The 23,830-nt window shown below is 39.5% G+C and overlaps 1 protein-coding gene across 1 annotated transcript; it reads left to right on the top strand.

The window, feature by feature from the left end:
• Window positions 1–1,407: 1,407 nt before the first annotated feature.
• On the top strand, window positions 1,408–22,164 carry LOC103816387 (ATPase family AAA domain-containing protein 2-like). Its single transcript, XM_050971033.1, has 17 exons — window positions 1,408–1,444; window positions 1,758–1,856; window positions 2,923–3,001; window positions 3,772–3,940; window positions 4,158–4,273; window positions 5,467–5,641; window positions 6,234–6,322; window positions 6,660–6,819; window positions 7,967–8,057; window positions 8,503–8,808; window positions 11,769–11,859; window positions 13,261–13,444; window positions 14,936–15,121; window positions 16,197–16,332; window positions 16,561–16,679; window positions 18,660–18,788; window positions 22,123–22,164. The coding sequence occupies exons 1-17, from the start codon at window positions 1,408–1,410 to the stop codon at window positions 22,162–22,164; spliced, it is 2,208 nt and encodes a 735-aa protein (XP_050826990.1).
• The last annotated feature ends 1,666 nt before the right edge of the window (window positions 22,165–23,830 follow it).

Below are 23,830 nucleotides of genomic sequence, written 5' to 3'. Positions count from 1 at the left end.
AGACCAACCTAACTGTGATGACAAACTTCCATAATTTCTTTCTGTTATCTTAATATGATCTTCAGAATTCATTTTTTAATTGCTAAATTAGATTTTTTTTATTGCGTTCAGCAAGAGGGAAAAATATATCTGAAAATGGTGCATATTTGCAAATGCTTAACCACTTGTTCTTAAATATCTCTGTAAAAAAGTAAACTTTTGGACCTAATTTTATGTAGTGATGAAAAACTTGGCTGGAGGTCAAAGACTTGCTTTGTGCACACTGTATTGAAACGTCACATGGTTGTGTGTGCTGGTTTCAATGAAGTTTTTTGTCCCTGGCTGTCTTTGTTCTTACATATCAACTCTGTATCACAGTACTTCAGAAGCAGTCTTGCAAAAAAGTAGATGACTGGGAGAAGATTTATAGGGTACTTCATGTAGAGGAATTATTTAGTTGTATTTTAAATTTAGCTCAACAAACGTCTTCCAAAGCACAGTTTAGTCTAGAAAACTATTTATTTTTGCTCTCCAATTATAGTTTAATACCTTACAGTCATGACACATCTCTGTACTCTAAGGGTGGAGAAGATATTCTTCAGAAGAAACTTAAAAATAGCATTAAAATGCTGCAAAGCATGCCCTAAACTATACTTTCTGAATAGCCTTATGCCTTTTGAATTGACTCTGTGTATAAATATCTGTTTCAGGGCTTGAGTTTTCACTTCAAATCTTACTAAAAACTGATGAGTGCTTTATCTGTGTTTGGTTTTTTGCCAGCCTTGCCTGTAAGCTGAAGTAGTCCTCTACTGTGAGAGGAAGTCATGTTAAAATTATATTCAGCAGCCAAATTCCCTCTTAGTTTTCCTCTATTTAGTCCACTGTCCTTTTAAATGACAGGTACTTTGTTTTTTGAACATCTTCACAGCCTGCTTTTTGAACATCTTCAAAGGTCAAAAATGACCTTTGATAGGTCATTTTTATCTAGATGCGAATTCCTTTATGTTTTTTTTTTGTTTGTTTGTTTCTTTATTTGTTTTTTTAATAAAAACAGATTTTTCCATAGTACTTTGTTTATCATCTCTCAAACACCAGGATGATTTTTTTTTGCCTGCTAGGAATTGCTTTGTCCTAGGTTCTGTTACACTCTTGGATTATTTACCTGGGATTAATTGATGCACAATTTTTTGCAAATGGTGAAGTGTTTAACTATCACATGCACTAGACCCTATTTTAGAGCAGAAATACTTGTTATTAATCCTGGGTACCAGAGAGATGCTCCCATTCTCTCCTCCTGTGCCTAATTCAATCTTTTGTGTATATGGAGTGCCTTGAAAATGTTAGTGTATAAATACAAAATATACCCACAGGTTTTTTGCAAATTTCTGACTGATCATTCTTGTTTCTCTTAATTAGGAAAGCCTCAATATGGGAAGAACTAACAATGAAAATCCTGATGATCCAGGTAGCATTGCAGGCTATTTCTATTTTTAACATTTTCTAGTCAAAAGCCTTGTCTTTAACAATTGAGATGGGCTGAACTACTTGTTATTTTTCATCTATTAAAGAATTTATGTTGCTATTGCCATTACAAGCTCGAGGTCTGTAATGTAGTGAGCTCAGAACAGCTATTCAGAGGAAAAAAAAAAATCCATGTTTTTCCAAAATGCTTACAAGATAAAAAGTTATGGACAGGTGGGAATATGTCATGTAGTGTGTTTTGAATACATCACATTAGCAACAGTATTTATGTGACTTAACATTGTGTTGATGTGCAGTGGTTTCACCAGAAGGAAGTGAAGGAAGAGAAGGCGATGGCCTGCGCCGCTCCTTCCGGCAGAGGAAAGCTGTTGAGCGCTATGAATCTCCCTTGGAAAGTAGGTGTGCTGGGCTGATCCTGGCTGGACACCTGTGCTCACCAACCTGCTCTATCAGCCCCGCTTCTCAGCTGAACTGGGGAGAGAAAATAAGATGGAAGGCAGTCTGTAGGTTAAGGCAAAAGAATAATGTTGTGCACAAACAAACAAAGAAAAAAAAGAGGTGTTTTCTGCTTCCCACCAGCAAGCGATGTCTGGCCGCTTCCCAGGAAGCAGGGCTTCAGCACGTGTAGCGATTGCTCCAGAAGGCAAACATTTTAAAAAACAAATGCCCCACCTTCTTCCTACTCTTCTTAACTTTTGTAGCTAAGCTGATGTCATATGGTATGGAAAATCCCTTTGGTTAATTTGGGTCAACTATTGCAGCTGTGTCCCCTCTCAGGATCTTGCCAGCCTCCTGCTTGGGAGTGGAATGTTGGGGCGACAGCCCTGATGCTGTGCCAGCACTGCTCAGCAGCAGCCAAAACACCGGTGTGTTAGCAACGCCTTTCCAGCTACCAAGGCACAGCACAGCACTGTGAGGGCTGTTGGGGGAAAAATTAACTCTATCCCAGCCAGACCCAATACAATATGTTGTGCAATACTGTATATTATACAGTTTCTCTTGAGAGCTATTTTTTGTATGAAAGTGAGGGTTTGTTGGTTTAGGTTTCCTTTTTTTTTTTTTTTTTAATGAAAATGCATGCACACAACTTCTCTTTATATTTCTTACTTCATTTTGACAGTAATTTTTATTGAATGCATGTATCCTGTGTGCATTCTATTTTTTTTTTCTTGCAATTTGGCATCCTTGTTGTTTTTCAGTTAAAAAAGTACCTATGTATCCTTAAAATAATAACAATTAAAGAGACTTAATAATCTTACTCTTGTGCTTTTCAGTTTTTCTTAAAAATCAGGTGTGTGTCTTTTTACTTCCATTGTGCACTGATTAAACCACCCAACATCCCCTCCTTGAAACTTTCCCTGAACCTAGAGATGGATAATACATGTCCCATTTTCTGCCTTTGACTATCTTGGTTTCTCTCAAACTTGTTTCTGACAAATTTAAATTCTTTGCTTTCAACAGATCAAAGAAAACGTAACATAAGATCATCCAACTATACTTCACCTGTCAAAGAGAGAGATTCAAGCAAAAAACCTAAAAGGTTGGTGGATGGTTTATGATAGTTCTTTGTAAGACTGCTGTTCATATGTGCTGATATGTGTTGTGCTGTTCATGCCTGAATAATGCTTTCAAGGTATTTTGGACTGGTGGTAATTGGAGATTAATATAACTGCAGATTACTGCTGTGGTAGTTCGAGGGTATAAGGAAAGCAGACACTACAGGAGGGGCCATCCTTTTTACTAGTCCTTAGTTTTGATTTGAAAATGCTGTATTTTTGGTCACTGATGAGGTGGTGATGAGGGTTGTGGCTGAGACTGTGTAACTGAAATTTCATTTTTCTGGAATGGAGGCCATAATGTCCCTCTGAAAATCTTAGACTTGAAAAGTGTACAAATTAGGATTTAAGCCTTAATCCTGAAGGGTACAATTTATTAAAACTGAAGACAACTTACAGGGAGAGCCTGTATGGAAGTTTAAATGGATTTTTTTATTCAATCACTCAAGAGAGTTCACGTTTCTTTATAAAACTATCCTTAAACAAGAAAAATACCTAATGAAATTCTAAATTATAAGTTGCAATACTCATATTTGTAAGTGCTAAGAGTTGTTAAAATAATTAACTCCATTTAAACGTCTTTATTTAGTCATGGGCATTAAACATAAAACTGTTGGAATGAATAACTATTTAGGGAGTTTATGCTCATTTACAAGGTCTTTTGGATTCACTTGCTATCATTAGAAAATCAAAAATTATCTATCTGCATCATAAATTGGAAAGCACTTTTTTCTTTCTCCTGAATTCAAATTAGGTCTCCTTCGACCAACTCTCAGAAAGAAGAGCTCCAAATAAAGGGACCTCCGAATGATCACACGAAAACTGAAGCAACTCGGAAAGGCTACTTAAATGAAGTTCACAAGGATCACTTGAAAATTGGAGCAAGCCTGGCTGGTGTGGAGCAAATGCAAATAGATGGTTCAGTAAGTATTTTTTAACTTCATGATGTCAGTGAGACATTTCCAATATTTGTGGAAGCTTCCAGTAATGGGCTATCTGCAGCTCCCTTGACTTACAGTTTTCTCTCAAGCAATTTCAAATTGCCACTAACATTTTCTTTGTGCTGACATCTAACTTCTGATGGAACCTTATAGATGTTGCAGCTTTCTTAAACACGTGTTCTGTTGACTTCATCTTTAGGCACAATTTCATGGTGTGGGTGGTCTCTCTGACCACATTTCAGCTTTAAAAGAAATGGTCATTTTGCCGTTGCTTTATCCTGATGTCTTTGAGATACTGAAATTTAAACCTCCAAGGTAAGAGACACCATTTAAAACTATAAGTTCTTAACTCAGTTATTTTCAGGAGAATATCCAACTGGGGCATCAACATGTTTCCGTGCTTCAAAATTTTCAGTAGTGTTTATGATTCTTTTTAGCACGAATAAAAAGTAATTAAAAAAAAAGGATAGAATACAGCATATATGTATGTTTAGAGATTTACTGTGTCAAAACTAGCCTTTAAAATGTGGAGTTGGAGATTTTTTTCTTTAGAGTCTGGCATACAAGTGGACTTGATCAGTTTGTCAGTAGGAAAGCATTACCTGCTTCTAGTTGGCTGTAGTTTGTTTTGTGGAAGCCCAGTTTTGTCTTACACCAACTCTTTTTTTTCTCAAGTATTTTCAGGTATTAGTTTTACAATTGATGGGACTTGCAACTAGAACTTTGCAGTGGTTTTTATGTTTGGACTAAAATAAGAATCTGTCTCCTTACACAGCTAAGCGAGTTCTGTGTTATGAAATTAAATTATTGGAGATTTGTTAGCTTGATATTTCCTTAGTCATGGTATATTGAAATAGAACTTTAAATTGTTTGCTTCCAGTGAATTTAAAAGTACTACAAACAAAAGAAAATCTGTGTTTTGCTTCTTTATTCATTGAAATTCTTTTTGAAGCAGCAGTGCATTGACTCTTCTAGTTGATGGGAATACAGAAATGCAGAATACCTTCCCACTTTTAGACTACTTCCTCTTCCCTAATCACCAGTAAAGGGAGACCAAATCCAGTAACTCAAAGCTTTTTAAGGGAGAATGAAATACTTTGCTCTCAAATCTTGACTTTTGTGAAAACAAGAATGAATATGCAGTTTATCACCGAAAAATGAACTGATGATTCCTAAGATAGCCCAGTCTCAGATTCTGCACTGGAAATTTGCTCTTGTTTTGCTCCACTCTACTGCAACTATCTCTGTTGGTTTGTCAGAACTGGGATGCTAGTATCTTTTTGTACATCTGCATTATTCTCTTTTTCCATGTTGTTTCCTGCCTTGCAGAATTGCGTAGAAACACTTTCGTCTTTTCTCACACTTCAGCTGTTACTATCTTATCCATGAAGTGTTCAGCTTAGGAGAGCAGAGTGGTGTATTTTAGGGATGGGGGTTGTAATAAATACTTTTCCATGACATTTTTTCTTCTGTGAATTTTTAAAAAAATTCTTTCTTTTAAATTGTAGAGGCTGTTTATTCTATGGTCCACCAGGGACTGGAAAGACCCTGGTTGCTCGTGCACTTGCTAATGAATGTAGCAGAGGTGACAGGAAAGTAAACTTTTTTATGAGAAGTGCTGCTGACTGCATGAGTAAATGGGTAGGAGAATCTGAACGACAGCTACGTTTAGTGTTTGAGCAGGTAAGGTTGAAACATGCCATGTGTTCTGTTGGCATTGTAACTACCTTTTTATGGTTAAGGACTCAATCTTTTTCATGTTTTGTAATCTTCCACTGAAATGGGATTATCAGTGTTCCCTGTCTCAGTGGGGTCTCTTGAGATGTATTGAAAAGATTAGTAAAGCAAACAAGAAAATCACCACCACCACCACCACCCTCAACAACCCTTTACCATACACACAACTCAGTCAAAAAAAATGATCTCAAGAAGCAAGAGATGGTAGCTCTAGGTGAGAGGGATACAGAAGCAGGGTGAAAACATGTTCATTTAAATTAGTAAGGGAAGATCACTTCCAGAAACTTTGAGTCCTGTCTGTTCTCATAGTTGCCAAATAGCAGTAAAAAATACTGGTAGGATTTGTTTCCTGTCACCCAGTCTCAGTGGGTTGACAGGCTGCTGTTTTCTGTTGACAAGCTGCTGTTTCACATTAGGCTAATTAGTAGAGCTCCCTGATGAAAAAACTCATTCCAGTGCCTTTCCAACCAGAATGTCTTTCTTCTCTTTCAAGTAGTACTATTTTCCTGATGTCGGTATCCCTGTGTTTTCTTTGTAGGCCTACCAGATGCGACCTTCAATTATTTTCTTTGATGAGATCGATGCTCTTGCTCCTGTACGGTCCAACAAACAAGATCAGGTTCACAGGTAGGACACGTTTGATCTTTGTGAAAAGAAGACCACAACCTATTTATCTTGATGTGACACCTTTATTTAATCTGAAAACTTGTAATTCAGTGCTAGTGAATTTCGGATGATCTTTAAACAATAAATGGAAACAATTCACTAAGCAATTCACAATTCATTGATGTCAGTACAAGGTCTGTGTTACCTTCTCTGTATTTTGCTGTATTAAAATAACTCTTTCACTGATCAATATCTTGTCATTAAAAACCTGTCCTTTTTGAATGATCAGTGGAGAAAGTTTTGTGGGACTGAAGAAAATTTACTGAACCAGTGAAAGAAAATTATATTTTTCTGTTAGCTCTGTTGTGGGGACACTTCTGACACTTATGGATGGCTTAGCCAGCAGAGGAGAGGTTGTGGTAATAGGAGCCACCAACAGACTGGATTCCATAGATCCTGCTTTACGAAGACCTGGGCGCTTTGAACGAGAATTCCGTTTCAACTTGCCAAACAAAGAGGTCAGAACTTCACATCAATCTGATGTGGTAAAGTCCATCTTTGTAACAAACCCCTGTAACGAGGCAGCATGGTAGAGCAGTGAGGGTCTCCATCTGTAGTGTACAGTTTGGACACAAGAGGCATATCCGGAGACATTCCATTGTACTGTGAAGGGCAAACCTGGTATTGAATATATATAGGAATAAGATGATGTCAACAAGTAGTTGCTTCTCTTTTGGACAAAGATATGAAGTATGCTGCACAGGTGCAGCACTTTGAGTTCAATGGCAATAGTTAAACAATGAAGAAATTTGTTTTATAGCAACAAAATATTGGGATGGGGATGTTTGGGAGAGAGATGGTGTGCAAAACTGTAACCCTGCTTTTGTGTTTTTGGTCTGACTAACACTGATATTTCTTGGCAATTTTTGGCGCAAAGATAAAAGTCTAATTGGATTGAAGGCTAGTAAAAGTGCATGAAACAGTGCATTTAGCACAAACCTTTGTATACAGTATTTATGTGCTCTCAGGAACAAGAGACAAGGTGCCATGAAACAGATCTAATACACAATTCCCTGCTGTGGAAGAATTCTAGAAGTGTGCCATTATTAATCTGTGTGCCAGAAGATAGTTCACTGAAAGTCTTGCTAGGATCAGAGATGATAATGGGCCATGTTTGACATTTTCTGGATGAGTGACAGTAGTTTGAGCCATAGTTTTTGTTCTTGGTAGCAATTTTAAATAGGACTGTTTTCTTTGAATCAACTGGCAGAAAAGCAAATTTGATGAACTACTGAAACCTCACAGTGAAATTTTGCTAAATTTGAGAGAATTTTCTTTTACGCAAAATGTCCATTTGCAGATGAGGATTTCACTACAATTTGTTCTACAAAATCGTTAGGTATCATGCGTATAAAACTGACTTTTTATGGAAGATGCGCCTGCCTTTTATCTCCTACAAGACTTTGATGTAAGAATTTAAGAATGATTTAATTTCCTGCTTGAAGAAGCAGCAAATGTATTAATAACTTATGTTTAAAATACTTAGAAGTTTAGCAGACAAGAAAAGTATTTGTACTAGTGTGAGAGGTTTGGGGGTTTTGTGTTGTGGTTGTTTTCTTAAGGGAAAACTTAAGGCAAACTAAAATGCAACTATTTTGTTTCTAGGCAAGATTAGAAATTTTCAAAATCCACACACGAGACTGGACCCTGAAGCCATCAGACAACATACTTGAAGACCTGGCTGAGAAATGTGTTGGTGAGTTTGAAAGCAGTGTGGGTCCTTTTCCCCTGGGCAGCGTTCAACCACTCTGCCCCCAGCCTGTATCACTGGATGGGGCTGTGACAGAAGGGCAGGAGCTGGCACGTGGCTTTGCTGAACCTCATACTCATTGATCCAGCCTGCCCATGTACCCCTGCAGAGCCTTCCTGCTCTCCAGCAGATCAACACTCCCACCCAACGTAGTGTTGTCCACAGTCTTACTGAAGGTGTACTCAATCTCCTCATCCACATTATTGATAAAGATATTAAAAAGGACTCGACTCAGTACTGGAGAGCCTTGGAGAACACCACTAGTGAACCCTCTGCCAACTGGATGTGGCATCATTCACCAACACTCCTGGCCGGGCCGTCCAGGCAGTTTTTAACCTAAATAACACAAATATATGTTGATGTAACATTTGGTTCTTGTTTTGTTTGTCAGGATTCTGTGGTGCTGATATCAAAGCCTTATGTGTTGAAGCTGGGCTCTGTGCTTTGCGCCGCCGCTATCCACAGATACATCAAAGTGACAAAAGACTGAAGATAGATGCCAGATCGATTAAAGTAACAGCAAAGGATTTTGCCATGGCCATGCAGAAGATTGTTCCAGCATCACAGAGAGCTGGGGCTTCACCTGGGAGAGCACTACCATCTATTTCAAAGCCACTGTTAGAAAACACCCTGGAAAGAATTTTACAAGCTTTGCAGAGGCCATTTCCCCATGCCAAGCTTGCACTGAAGACTCGAGGTATTACAATACTATCTAATGGTTGTACTTTGCATGTGTAGAGGGGGAGCTGTGTGTCAGTGGAGAACTATGGGTTGGTTCTCTACTAGAGACCCCTATTACTGACAGTAGCTCACATGCCATTATAATTTCAGAGATGGATCTAAGGTTTCACATTTGAGGCACTTCTTTCCAAGTTGTAGAATCATAGCATGATTTGCATTGGAGGGACATTAAAGGTGATCTAGTTCCAACCCCCCTGCCTTGGACAGGGAAACCTTCCACTAGACCAGGTTGCTCAGAGCTCCATCCAGCCTGGCTTTGAACACTTCTGTCGTGGTTTGAAAGGAAATGAAGTTTTTTGTGATGGTGTGGGCAATCCAATCAGTGTTCAGATTTAATATTGGCACCTGGTTTGTCCACTGAGGGCAGGATACGCCTCTGAGAACACAGGGGTTAAAAGCTGTGATCTCCCAGGGGAACTTCCTCTTGGAGTCCCGCTGGAGAGTGAGTAGACCCCCCTGCCCAGCTCCTTTGGCTGGGCAGGGGGGGGAGGGGAGCCATGTGGCCAGAGAGAGAGGTAGGACAGGCCTGGGCCCAAGGGTGGAGGAGAACATTGCAAGGGCTTCGGGCAGCCGTCCTCCATTCCCCACCCCCCCCCCGGAGAGGGAGAGAGAGAGACAGAGCCGGTGCCTGTGGTGCCTGTGATAATGGCCCGGCGTGAAGGAGAAGGGGGGGGTGCCCAGCAGGGCAGCCAGGCGTGGGAGTTGACGAAGTAAACCGGCAGAGAGCCTGGGACTTTTAACCCCTCCAAGGAAGATGAGAACCTTGCAAAAGCTGAGTCCTCCTGAAGTGGATGAGATTGAGAAGATGTTGAGATTGAGAAGATGTTGAGGAAAATTCTAGGTGGGAGGAGATGATGAAGTGGCTTTGGGCTGGACTTTTCTTGTGTAGCCACAGCAGAACCACGGGTGTTTCTGTGCCACAGAGACTGCGTTCTAGGGGGAGGCGATGGCTCAGAGCCAAGAGAGTGCAGTGATGTGGAGGAGTGAACAGAGACGACGGGTGAGGAGGGTGTGGTGGTGCCCTCCGTCTCGAAGAAGAGAAGAAGACGATCTCTGTTCAAGAGACCCCTCGGCCCCAGGGGGTGAAATTTGGGGGGGACAGGTGTCCCAAAAAGAGAAGGACTGTGCTCCCTTTGGAACTGGTCAAAGTATCCTTAAAATGAAAAACCCCAGAAGCAGCTCTGATCCATGTGCAGTGGTGAGAGCACTGGACATGGAAGGCGTGTGGCGCAAGAGGGACTTCTCTCTCCTCAAGAGACTGAGAATCGATTGTCTGAAGGGTGGCAATGAAATTGGAAATTTGGTGGGGGGGAGGAGGAAGAATTTTGGAAGGTTTTCATCTTATGTTCTATTGTGTTTTGTGTGTCTTCCTTTGTAGTTGTAGGTTAATAAATGTTTTTTTTTTTCTTTTTAACCTTAAGTTGGAGCCTGCTTTGCTCTGTCTCTGATCATATCTCACAGTAGGTGCCAGGGAAGTAGGTGTTCTCATGGGGGCACTGGTATTGTGCCAGGCTTAAACCATGACAACTTCCAAGAACTGGGCATCTATGACTTCTCTGGGCAACCTGTTTCAACGCCTCACCACTCTCAGAGTAAAGATTTTTTTGCTAATATCCAATCTAAAAATCTCTTTCATTTTGAATCCATTTCCCCTTGTCCTCCCACCACATGCTCTTTTAAGGATTCCTTCTGCATCTTTCCTGTAGGTTTTCTTCAGCTACTGGAAATCCAAAAGTAGGTCACCCTGAAGCCTTGTCTTTTCCAGGCTAAACAAACCAAATTTTCCCAGCCTTTCCTCACAGGAAAGGTGCTCCATCCTTCTCATCATCTTGGTGGCCTTCCGGTGGACAGGTCAATGTCCTTTCTGTGCTGGGACCCCAGAGCTGATGCAGCCCTGCAGGTGGGGTCTCACCAGAGCAGAGCAGAGGGGCAGAATCCCCTCCTTTGGCCCGCTGCCCATGCTGCTTTGGATGGAGCCAAGGACACACTTGGCTTTCTGGGTTTCAAGAGCACATTGCTGGGTCATGTCCAGCCTCTCAGCCACCAGCAGCCCTAAGTCATTCTTGTCAGGGCTGCTCTTGATCTATTCATCCCCAGCTTGTGTTGGTACTGGGAATTGCTCTGACTCAAGTGCAGCACCTTGAACTTGGACATGTTGAACCTCATGAGATTCCCATTGTTGCAGTTCTTGAGCTTGTCCTGGTCCCTCTGTATGGCATCCCTTCCTTCAGGTCTGTCAACTGCATCACTCAGCCTATCTCATCTGCAGATTTACTGGGGCTACACTCAATTACCTCATCTATGTCATTAATGAAGATATTCAAAAACACTAGTCTCCGTAGGCACCCCTGAGGGACACCACTTGTCACTGATGTCAACTGGAACTGAGCAATTTATTACTACCCTCTGGATGTGACCATCCAACTACTTATCCATCTAATAGTCCATTCATCACTCATCCATCTGTCTCCAGTTTAAAGAGAACGACACTGTGGGGGACAATATCAAAAGTTTACAGAAGTCCAGATAAATGATGTCTGTAACCCTTCCTTTGTCCACTGATGTAATCAATAATTATTACAAATATAGTAAATAAATGCTTAAGTGAGGGGAGAAGGGTTTTTCTGATATCTAAGAACTACAGAAATTATTCCTGATCATCTTCATTCTAAGGAAAAAACCTCCTAAGTTTTTGTCAATAGAGAGATAATACCTGATGCAAGTCATAGGACATAGGACAGCTTTTTATAGGCTTGTGCAATCTCCTTAGATCTGTGGTAGGCTGTATTCTTCAGATAGTAGCATTCAAATAAACATTGCAAGAGAAATTGTTTCAAAGGTGTATTAAAGCAAGAGTGAGATATGAACTATTCAGTAAAGATAACAAATTTCTCTTGTCTTTAAATACTATTTTAGGGAATGATGGGATTGACAGTGATGACGACTCACCATCAGTCTCTGAGAAGAAACCTGACAGCAAAAAGGCAGAATTCCGCACTTTGACTGGGTACATGTTTGTCCTCTTTGTGGACATTTTTGAGATGGCTGCATATGTAAAATGTTATGCAAATATTTGAGGGCTGCTGGATGAAGGAGTTAAGGGTGTGTGGGGGGCGTGATCAGTATATGCAAGAATTCAACCATGAGGATCCAACAGGGTACTAAATTGTTCTGACTACAATGCCCTGACTCATCAAACTGATTGGCCCAGCCTTCTTTTACTGAGTCAAACCAGTTCACAGACTATTAAAACAACCTGGTTTAATCCACAGTATTCCTTCAAAGACTCAAGACCCAAAAAATGCTAACTCTGTCCTTTTAACTTAAAAAACATCTGTGCCATTTATGTAGCCATCTTTTACCCTTCTACCTTCCAAGATGGTTGAACCAGTAGCAAATTATGTATCAGAAAAAAAAATCAAGAATTGTTTTTTTAAAATCGCTGGGAGAAAAATTTAAATGATGCCTTCATTTTATACCTTAACCCTACTGATTTTTTGTTATCCTTTGACATTTTAATTGTGGAAGTCATGTAGTCCAATAGTTTTAAAAACAGATTATTGTCAGATATTTTTCTCCCTTCTTATGGCTGTGGTGCCCAGAAAACATGACTTGCTGAGGTTGGTTAGGTTTCTAGGATCTTTTACTTCAGCAAGTAAAGGTACAATAGTAATGTGGTGGGAAAATGCACAAACCTCTTCACAAGTTGTATTTCATGCAAGTAAAGCAAGATGACTAGGAAATTAATGCTCAAGTCCAAGATGAAACAACTAGAATGACAAAATAAAATGAATATAAATCTTGCACATATTTAGTGTAGTGTTGTAATTTAAGCAATCAAGTCATGTTCTTCTTCAGATACACGTAGGGTATTTCACTAACCACATTAGTTTTTTTCCTAGAAATGTGGTTTTGCCCTTTTCTTCCACTTCCCACCATCTCCAACTGTGGCCAAATTTTAGCTAAATTTGACAGGGGTAGAGATCTCACCTAAAGTCCAGACAAGCTGAAAATGGCTATGTATGGACAGTAAAGAGACTCAGACTGGTTTGAGCTGCAAGAATTGCTATTTTGCCCTGTTATCAGGTTACTGACCAGCCGTTTTGTGTGTGTTTGTCCAGACATTTCCCCTGTGGGATTTAAGAACTGTTACTTAAGCCAGCCAAAGGAATAAACGACATGCTGAGAACTGGCAGGATGTTTTAGCAGAGGAGTGATACCAGTTTTTGAGAAAATAGACTTTGATAAATAGACTAGTCTTCTTGATCACAGAATCACAGATCAGCTTATTATTTAGTAGAACATGGAACATATTTACCAAAAAAAAAAAAAAGGGGGGGGGAATATTTAACATCTATGTGTCTCTTTCTCACTCTTTTTTAAACTTGTTTTCTTCTTACTGTTGTAGAAATCCTTCTTACCAGCCAACATCTTTCAGGCCACGGTTCTTACTAGTTGAAGAGCCAGGATGTGGGCAGGCTTTTGATTTGGCACCTGCCATATTACATGCCCTGGAAAAGTTTCCAGCTTATACACTAGATTTGCCCACCTTGTTTGTTAGCACCACATCACAGGAAGAAACATGCTCACAGGTATGGTTTTTTTGTTGCTGTTGTTGTTCTCATAGGATTCTTGAACAGCACAAATCACTGTTAATGGAGTTGGCCTGATTTGAATTTGCTGTTATGTGTTTACTTTTGTCTGAAAATTCACTTTTGTTGTAGATGGAATGATAATGAATAAGACCATTTGTACATAGCCATGTTTCATTTCTATTTGAAATGAAGGAGGGAGGATGTTGCTAGCAGCTTGGGAAGATGGGAGGTGCTGCTAATAAGCCCCTCTTTGTGGCAAGTAATCCTGCTGGTTTTCATGGGATCCAGAAAGTTGGTTTTGTTACTTCTTAAGTATCTGTGCTCCCAGTAGCTGGCTCTGCATCAGCCTGATAGTGTCATGCACTTTTTGTATCCTCCTTTTTTATTGTATTTGTAAGGCAGCCAAAGTTTTTGTGAAAATAATTGAATATACATATACAGTTTGTACTGCTGCAGTGAAATGCAGTGAAAGCATTCCAATTCATGGAATGCTTAAGTGTGCAAACTGATGTGTGTCCCTTAACTAGAAAAAAAAAACATAAGCAGATTACTGGAGTTTTGATTTTTTACTTTTAGGCAGGAAATCAATTAAAATATTTGGCATTGCTGTATTAAATTTTTTTTATCTTAGCAGCATTTTAGAGATATACAAGTCAGGCCAGACTCATCATGTGACTGGATAGTCGTTTGCCACACAGGAGGAGCAATTATCTTTTTGTTATGTCATGGTTGCACCTATGGCTTTATAAATACCCTGTCTACTGCATGGATATACCACACGTTATACCACAGGAACTCCCTGCACATTGTTACTCTGAAATGGGGCATGGAGAAATTTGCCACTTCCCTCATACAGTAGATTTGTGTCCTCTTCTGTGATTGAAGTGCCATCTGTAGGCAGTGGTTTGTGGTCTTTCAAAGCACATCATCTGGTCTGATGGACACTTTGATAATGAGAGGAGTGAGAGGCTCTGTGTGGTTTAGCTCTTCAGGCAGGCTAAGGACTAGTCACATCTTATAAAATATTCTTGAAATTATGATTTGTGACCAGGCTTCTTTTATTGTGTTAGCCCTCATCTTTTCAGAGGTCTTTGTTCAGGCTGTGCTCCAGTCTAACTTGGGTATGGACCCACACTGAACTGGAAATTGTGCAGTCACAGCTGTGTTGTGATTTCTCCAGGCTAACACATCTTGCTGAAGGGTTGCTCTTCATTTTTCAGGCACATCATCACATCATCTGAGCTTTGAGGCTCTTTAGGAGTTAGCTTACCCCTAAGTAGTTTTGAAATGTGATTCCATCCTGTTTCTGTCAGCATAAGAATGTCTATGTTTGAGTCAAAGTGAAAATGCTACCTTATTGTTAAGGAATTGTTCATTTATTGTTTTGTTTTGATGTCTTATGCCACAAGATAGTCTGACTGATATGTAGTTATATAGTGGCCTGTTCTACATGATGCAATTTTCTTATCCAAGCTTTCATTTTACCAGTTGATACGAGAAGCTCAAAGAACAGCACCAAGTATCATTTATATCCCACAAATCTCTTCGTGGTGGGATGCTGTTGGACCTACACTGAAAGCTGGTTTTACAGGATTGCTGAATAACATTCCATACTTTGCTCCAGTTTTGCTCCTTGCAACATCTGATGTGCCACATGAAGATCTCCCTGAAGAGGTATTTCTGTCAATACTTTTCTTTGTTACTCAGTTTCTTGTTGACTTACAACACTGGAGTACTGTGTTGCTTTTAAGCAGATTTATGCTGTTATTACTCAGGCACAAGAACCTCTTAAAATTCTCTTAGAATAAAAAATGCTGAAAACATTTGTCTAAAGTGTTTTCTGAGTGAAGAGATTGACTTTGACCCAACTTTTTCTCCCTTCTCACACACTTGTGCTTACTAGACAGACATGTAGATACAGTTCAGACAACCAGTTCAGTAGCTTCAAGATGGTTTGGTGTGTACTTAGTGAAGAATACAAAAGATAGCTGGAAAAAAGATTGTTTTTCTGAAACCATTTTTACTGTAAAAGTGCTGTGGTCATACTGTTAGTGATAGAATGTAATTTCTAATTTACATTATTTCACAAAAAAATCAATTTCTTCATCTAGGTGGAAACTTGGCAAATTAAAAAGCTAATGACTAACTTCTGTTTAAGCAACTTGGAAATCAATTTTTAGTTGTATTTCTTAACAAAATTAATTAAGAACACATGCTGTGCTTTCTAGAATCTGAGAGTGTTCATTAAAGGAAGGTGTTTAAAATGTTAAGATGCTGCTCAGATTATTTTGGCTAAGTAGCAAAGTTTTTACAAAATTAATAAGTGCCTTCTAAAATAAGAAAAAAACAAAAAAAACCCCAAGAATCCCACATAGCCAAAAAGTTGGCACTTGTCTGCTGAGCCCTGCCTCTTTCCTCTGTAACTGTCATAAATATTCAAGCTGAAGGACATCAAGCTGGGTAAATGTTCAATAAGCAGTATTTGGGGAGGTAAATGTCATCCCTTTCTGATTGGTTCATCATACTTTATTTCATGAATCTTAAACTCAAGAAGGTTGATTAGAGAAGGCATTTTAGTCTGCAGTGCTATGGAAATCCAGCCTTTTAAGGCCAAGAAGTTAACTTTTAAAGCTTGTTTTATCTAGATGAGTATTCAATGTAATTTAGAAATGCAGTAATCTGTTTGTGATAGAAAATTAAAAGTTTTTGTGGCCTTATACCTGAAATCTCTTTTCTTTTCATGGTCTAGATAAAAACATTGTTTAATACTAATCGTGAAGAAGTTTTCAACATCCCACGGCCTACCTGTGTTGAAAGGAGAGGTTTTTATGAGAACTTGATTATGAAGCAAGCTGCTGAACCCCCTGCATCAAAAACCAATGCAGGTAAGAATTTTCTACATATAAAACTTGGTTACTGTAAGTTAACAGCTAATAGAGTATTTGCTTTGGTGATAATTCTCTCTCAATCATCTTTCATGTACTTGCGTTTGAGCACCATGGATTGACTAAAATTTTTCTCTGTTATTGCAGAGAGATACCCAATTCAGGATACTTAGTGGATACTTTAGTCCACATTAAGAGAAATCCTGACTTAAATTTGCATCATTCCAGATTCTCAGGCACACCTGTCTGCAAGATGTTCTCAGGTGGATGGGCAACCACAAGTATTGGACAAGAAAGCACTCAAAATTCTAAAACGAGGAGTGTTTGTGGATTACTCTGAGCTCAGAGTAAGTCTGACTTCAATTTTGTTAATTCTGAAGCAGGACATTTTCTTTATGGTTGTGATTTAAGTCAGTTCTTAACCAATGCCAGTTCAAACAATTTATGAGAGGGATATATAGCTTGTGAAAAAATTCAGCCTGAAAGGGAGTATGACAGTTGTTCTGCAGCTGGTGTAAAATGCTGCTCTTGCTGTATTTTAGAAGATGGGGTTCTCATCCTAATTTTTAATGTAAAAGAGCTTAATAAATTTTAAAATAGCCCAATGACAACCTTATAGTACTGTTAGTTATTAATGCAGTTTTTATGATGGATTGGGGTAGGGATTTTTTTTTCCTGGTTGTATGTTTTTGTGTATTAGGAACCAGAAAATGACCTTAATTTTTATCAGTTATGACTTTAAATGTGAAATTAGTAGGTTGACCTCAAGCATATCCTGTATATCTGTCTGAAAAAGGGAGTGTTATTTGGATGTTTCCTCTGTATGGGGAGAATATGACCAGAGTGTAATCCCCTCAGATGAAGGGGCTTGTCCACACAACTTCTGTCACATTTTTAAGCTGTGACATAATTTGCAAAAGTGAAACTAGGTTTCTAAGGCTGGTGTCCTAAGGAATTACCCTTTAGGGGATTTTGTTGTTCGCATCTGCCTGCATATGGAGAGAAACCCCATAGGTTTTTCTAGAGTCAGAGTGCTAATAGCATGTGCTCCAAAGTTATTTCCAGCTGGAGAAAGGGTATGGTAGAGTCCTTATAGATGTTTCAGCTCGTATATATTTTTCAGCTGTGAGGAGAAAGCTACAGTCATGAAGTATGTCTGTTTATAAAACTTGTTTCCTTAACATGAGTGTCAGTGGAACTTGACACTTGTACCAGAGAACCTCATTGGAACTTTCCTGAAGTCAGTAAGCTGCGTGAACCTCCACAACATATCTGCTTGGTTTTGTATGGGATAGGGGTTTTTTATTATTTTTTTGGGTTTGTTAAGTTGGTTTGATTGGTGGCAGTTTCTGTTTGTTTATTTGCTTGGTAATAGGCATATGACTTGGCAAACAAATAGAAAAGCATGCACTCACCTGTGTGGCAGCAATTAGAAGTTGTTTCACTGGAGATGTTGGCCATGCACCTCGGTCATATCCTATGCATTGTGCTTGCAGCAACTGAAAGCTGTGTGGGTTTTGTGCCTCCTAGCTGCTTGTTGGATAGAAGGAAGTTCAGGGAAATACTGAATGCTGTAATTTGAATGAAGCACTCAAATGTGCTAACTGATCTAAGCAGGGCTGAGTTAATGGCAAGGAGCTGTGAGGCAGTAATATTTTCATTTGGTGCAGCTGCTTTCTTATGCTATGTCTTCACAACCTCCCACTACACAGTGTTACTGGACAGCAGTGGTGCCACTAGCTTGCTAGTGTTGCATTTCCCCAGATTATCGCATTCACATCTCCACAACAGAAGGGACTGTGTGACAGATTGGCAATTTGCTACAGGTGGTCATTCTGCTTGTTCATCCACTTCTGAGTTGAAAGGTGGGAGCTATCTGGTGTTTGGCACCGTCACATCCAGTTAATGGGTAGGGGTGAGCACCTAAGGAGCTACTATTTCCAGGTGGCACAGCTGTACCTGGAAGATCTGTAAACTGTCTTCCAAAGACATATTTTCCAGGGCCCTGTATTGCATTTCTAATGAAATACAACCGTGGCTTTTTAGTGGCAGCTACTCTATAACAAAGTGGATTGTGTCATTTCCCGCTGTTCTGGAGGCAATTGATTGGCAGTTATGATCATTGATGTCATAGATTGATGAGTAAGAAAATCATGTCTGAACTTTAAACCTTCCTTTTGTCTGAAGTGTGAGAAATTGTTTTCTCCGATTAAATCTTGGGAGATATTTAATCAGCTCTCCAAAGTGCCACTTTTATTTAACAAGATACAAAAGTAGAACATACCTTGTCCTATTCTGAATTGTAGTTTCCACTTTTTTTTCTTCAGAAAGTGTTGGATGCTGTTGTTGCAGCAACTGAGAATGTCAGTATATCGAGCATGGCAAAACTGTATTCTGTTCTTAGCATGTGCATTTACCAACAGCGGGAAAATCCAGACAAAACCAAATTAGTGGAGGTAATTGCTTGTGTCTTATAGCACTTTCTGTCACATGGTATTATGTGTATGTATGTTATGCATATGTATGTGCTCACAATTATTTATCACTCTTTACTGCTTAGTTTCCTGTGTTACAAGACTTTGATTTCAGGATAGAAGACATCTACTCATATTGCAAACCCATTATTGAATTTGGCATAATTGTTGGTAATTTTGGCAGAAAAAGACCACCTTCACAGGCCTCTCAAACCAGTCAATCTATCTGTCACTAGTCTTTCTGAAGAACTTTTCCAGTTCAATAGAGAAGGAGGGGGGCTGTGAAAGGAGAGCACTTTCTCAGTCTGCCACTCACTATTTCTTCCCTTGCAGGCAGACAGACATGGTAACACTTGGATAGCACCCATTCCATTCTTGAAAAGAAATTAAATATGAAACATTACAAGAATTTCAGGATTTTCTGTAGGCTCAATAGACTTCCTTTTTAACTTGGCATGGCTCAAGCATCTTTAATATGATATGTGGGGAGTTTTTAATGAGTACAACTCTCTAATCTCCTCCTCTGAGAGAGGATTTCTCAGTTGTGGAACTCAACAGAGATCTTCCACAGGCACCCATGGTCCCAGGCAGGAATTCTCAGTATTAAGTTATTTTAGATAGATTAAGTATTCAGTCCTTAAGATCATTGAATCCATTTGTCTTTCAGATGTTTATGCATGAAATTACATAAAATTCTTTATGCTTCTAAATCTGCCTAAAAAAAAAAAAAAAAAAAAAAAAAAAGAGGAAGCCTCTTCTCTTTAGCCAAGGAAGCCATTCCTAAAAAATGTAACCCTCTCTCATCTTTTGCTCACTATAGCAAAATAATGTGTTTTAGCATGAGGAGGGATTTGTTTGTGTTACATCCGGGCTTGTGGGCTCTTGTGACTGGACTTGACTTTTTTGTTCATTTTCTATGTCTACTTTTAGATTTAGTTCCAGCTTTCACTAGTGGCTCTTCATGAACTGTCTTCTTTGTTATTGTTGAAAGCCCCTTGATGGAGATTCATTGTTCCTAGAGATAGACCCCTGAAGTTTCTCTAGCCTACTCTCTGTTTTGTTGCCTAAGAACTTGTTTGAAGCTAGTGGGGCTAGAAAGAAATTGTGATGGTGGTAGCACATGTATTGGCTAAATATTACTAACACTTGTATGTATGTACAGATTCTTCATTCTTTTGATGAAGAAGTTATCAGGGTTCTCAGGCTTGTAATCGCACTGACTCCTAATTTGTCTTTTTTTTTTTTCCCCACTTATTAGGAAATGAAGAAAGAAATTGCAGCCCTCAGTTGGCTGTGATACTTGACTTCCGTGTACTTGATGTACTGTAATGTATGGCTCCCAAATAGATAAGTTATATTTAGCATGTCTCACTAATTGTAACAGCTATAGGAAAAAAGAACAGAAGAAAGAAGCTAAGTAGGTAACTGAAACCAGCCGTAACAGAGTGCTGAACCAGCGACACTTGGTGAAATGACCAATATAATGCCAGATTATAAGGGAAAAACACAAGGCAAGCTTATTGAACTAGGTAATTCCAGAAGTAGATCATGCCCACTGGATTGAGAAAGGATCTGTCTGAAGAAGGGAAGGCATCAGCTGAAGAAAAGTGGGCACCAGCTTGAAAGAAGATGGAGCATGTGGGCTAATTAGCATATGAAGCAAGACAGTCATTCAACCAACAGAAGATTGATTAATGAGTAGGAAGACTGTAATTGGGAGCCAATCAACATTAGTGCCTGGAAAGTTTTGATAATCAGTATGCTGGCTTTGTGGATTTACTGCCTACCACCCTTTTGTGCACAGAACTGAAAATAAATCCAATACCTCTACTTTGTCTGGCTCAGCCTTTTGCACACTGGGTGAAAGAATCCGTTTCGGGACAATGGTGTTTTCTTCTCAAGAGAACAGTATGAAATTCTTCTAAAGTGTAATGATTCTGATTCCTGCTGCTGTCTCAAACCTTCCAAACATTTTTTATCACTGGAAGACATTGGAACTGCTTTTTTTTTTTTTTTTTTTTCTTCAAGTTTATTTCTAGTGAAGCAAAGCTGAGAGGCCAGAAGTAGGACACATTCCCACTTGTGGCTCTGGCTGCCCTGTCACCTCACAGGGATGTGTCAGGAGGCACCAGGGGTGCAGGAGCAGGCAGGCTGGGGCAGCACTGCTGCCTCATAGGCGACCATGGTGTGGCCACCTCCAGGGCTCCAGATCCAAGTTCATCCCCTTGGATCCTTCTCCCTCAGCAGCTGATGCACCTGGATGTTCTGGTTTGCTGGTTTATTTGTTCTTCCTGTTTATTTTGATTCAGTTTCTTACCTGTAAAGTTATGAAGATTAGCTTAGACACTGCTTTGGTTTTATTTTAATAATGGTGGCACAGAGAGTGCCTATATTTTCATGACAAAAAGGCATCAGGACCAGTGCTTGACACCAATATACATAGTGCACTTTAGCTGGTTGAAGTACCAATGAAATACTCATTAGTCAAGTGTTTATATGTACCACTTTAGATGCTTTAAAAACAAAACTCTGTTTAGAAATCAGGACTCATTTGTGCTTAATTAAAACTCTTAATCTTAATTAAAACTCTAATAAAGCTGGTGAAAATGTTACTCAACTGATTATAATCTTGGTCTACCTTAATAAAAGAGAGACAACTTACATGACTATAAAGCATGTCATGTAGCCCATGGTTTCTGCATCTCAGTGTCATTAATTCAGTGACTGAATAATTCAACTTGCAGGAGTTCAGTGTTTTTAACATAGCTTTCAAAAGCTAAAATTCTTCTCTTATCTTTCCAAGTAAGGCGCTTCTTTCCAGACTATCTTGCATTTTCATGGGAAACACAGACCAAATCCAACTCAGAAATGGTCTGCCCTGCCTTGGCATGAGGCTTGTCATGGACTCTGTTATCTTCCTAAGGAACACTTTCAGGAGTTTCAGCTACATGGATTAGGGTTTTTTTTGGATTTTCTTTATCCATCAGTTTCAAAACTACTGAACTAAGAAAGAAGAAATCCTTGGGGTAGTGGATTGATGTTTTTTGGTGTTTTTTTCCTGGCGAAGGATTGTGAACCTGCTTTAAAATTGCTGCTTTGCTTTTGCAGTCTAAGCCATGAGCAGGCAGTGAGAGTTTCTTTTGGAGAATGCCATGGGTGACAGTATCAAAGGTTTTACTAATGTCCAAGTAGAAAATATGCACAGCCTCATCCACCAAGCAGGAATACCATGTTGTAAAAGGAGATCAAGCAGCACCTACCTTTCATAAACTCACGCTGGCTGAGCCCTGAGCCCATGGTTGTCTTTTATGTTTAGTGTGATCGCATTCAGGATCCTTTGGACCATGACCTTCCGTAGCACCAAGGTCAGACTGACAGACCTGTAGCTTCTGGGATGCTCCTTCCAACACTTCTTGTAGATGGATGTTACATTTGTCAGCTTCTAGTCAACTCCAGTTAATCAGGACTGCTGGTAAATGAAAGTGGCTTGGCAAGTTCTTCTGCCAGCTCCCTCAGTACCCTTTGGTGGATCCCCTTAGAGCCCATGGATTTAAGGGTGTTTTAAGTGGTGTAGCAGTCTACTAACCACTTCCTCCTGGATTATATGGGCTGTATTCTGCTTCCAGTCCTGTCTTCCAGGGTAGGGGGTGAGTACCCTGAGATCTGCTGTCTCTATGTTTCCTTTTCTGTCAAGTAAAGGGTGGAGATTCTTCACAGCTCTCCTTTTGTTGCTGATGTATTTGTAAAAACATTTTCTCTTGCCTTTTATGGCCCTAGCAAAGTTGTACTTGAACTTTGGCCTTTTAATTTTCTTCCTGAATAACCTCCTCACATCTTTGTAGTCCTTGTGTACTTCTTCACACTTCTGTCATCTCCATCATTGACTTATGTTATGTCTTAGTAGCATTACCATGGAGAAGTAGAAGAATCTAATCTGGTTTCTGCCGCTTTCAGCATGAGATTTAGTTTGCTGTACTTGTTATGAAACTTTGGATTCTATACTGAACAAGCCCCGTCCCATGGCCATCAGAGATTTCCTCACATGGTAAATGTGAATAGTATCAACCTCCTTGCAGAAACACCAATATGAGCAAGATCAACAGCCATAAAAGAGTCTATCTTCAGTTCCCTTTTGGTTTCTGTGGGTAAATGCCATCCTTCTGGAAGAAATCTTTTAATGTACCTCTCAATGCTGTTATAAATGGAGGAGATACAGGAGGAAAACTCTCCTAATTAAACTTTACTCCCAGGACAAAGTGGTTTTTTGCTGAATTAAGGGTATAAAAGTTTGGCAGAACACAAACAGCCTTGTGTCCCAGCTGGTCTTCAGAGGGGCTGGGTACAGCTGGACTTAAATTCTGGTTAGAGTCAATAGACATTGTTTACATAAATATGCTCTTGCTTCTTTTCCTAAGAATTTTTCTCTGACAGCATTAAGTGTTTCAGTGAACACTGTCTAAGATCAATGAGAAAAACATGGCATCTGTTTTAGACTCTAACTTTGACAAAAGCTTGGAAATACTAAGGGAAAACATCAGTTGATGCTTTATGATATATTCTATATCTATGTGTTCAATTCCTGTTCAATTTATGCAATGAAAAGAGAAAGCATGCACAATGAGTCATGTCCTGACAAATCTACAGCTGAAAGTCCACAGGGGAACATGAGTATGTTAATGTCAGTACCAGTGTCTCAAAACCAGATTCACTCTTGTTAGTAAAAGACTGCTTGTATAAAACCTATGTATTTCTTCACAGCTCCTTTGAGATCTCCCCTCCTCTTTGGTTGCTGAGATACAAGTTGCCCTATGGAGCATCAAGACTATGGTTGGGAAATATCTTTTCCTTGAGAACTGTGTGTGTACGACATGCAGCAGACTCAGAGTCTCCTTGGGTCCTCCTTGGGGCCCACAGGCTTTTCTTTGCATGATGTAGAGCACCAGATCATAAACCTGGTAACCCTCCCCAGTCTTGGGGAAATGTACAATGCGATGCAATGTAAGATTTGTGTACAATACTTTTAA

Source organism: Serinus canaria, chromosome 2 (genome assembly GCF_022539315.1).
Source record: "Serinus canaria isolate serCan28SL12 chromosome 2, serCan2020, whole genome shotgun sequence".
Lineage (NCBI taxonomy): Eukaryota > Metazoa > Chordata > Aves > Passeriformes > Fringillidae > Serinus > Serinus canaria.
Note: the sequence above shows the minus strand (reverse complement) of the source record. Positions and strands in the feature narration are given on the sequence as shown.

Bases quoted from the DNA above. Each gene is read 5' to 3' on its own strand.
- LOC103816387 (XM_050971033.1), top strand. From the start codon at position 1,408: ATGGGAAGAACTAACAATGAAAATCCTGATGATCCAG. The intron at 1,857-2,922 runs GTAGGTGTGCTG...TGCTTTCAACAG, and splicing joins CTATGAATCTCCCTTGGAAA to ATCAAAGAAAACGTAACATA. The intron at 3,941-4,157 runs GTAAGTATTTTT...CTTCATCTTTAG, and splicing joins AAATGCAAATAGATGGTTCA to GCACAATTTCATGGTGTGGG.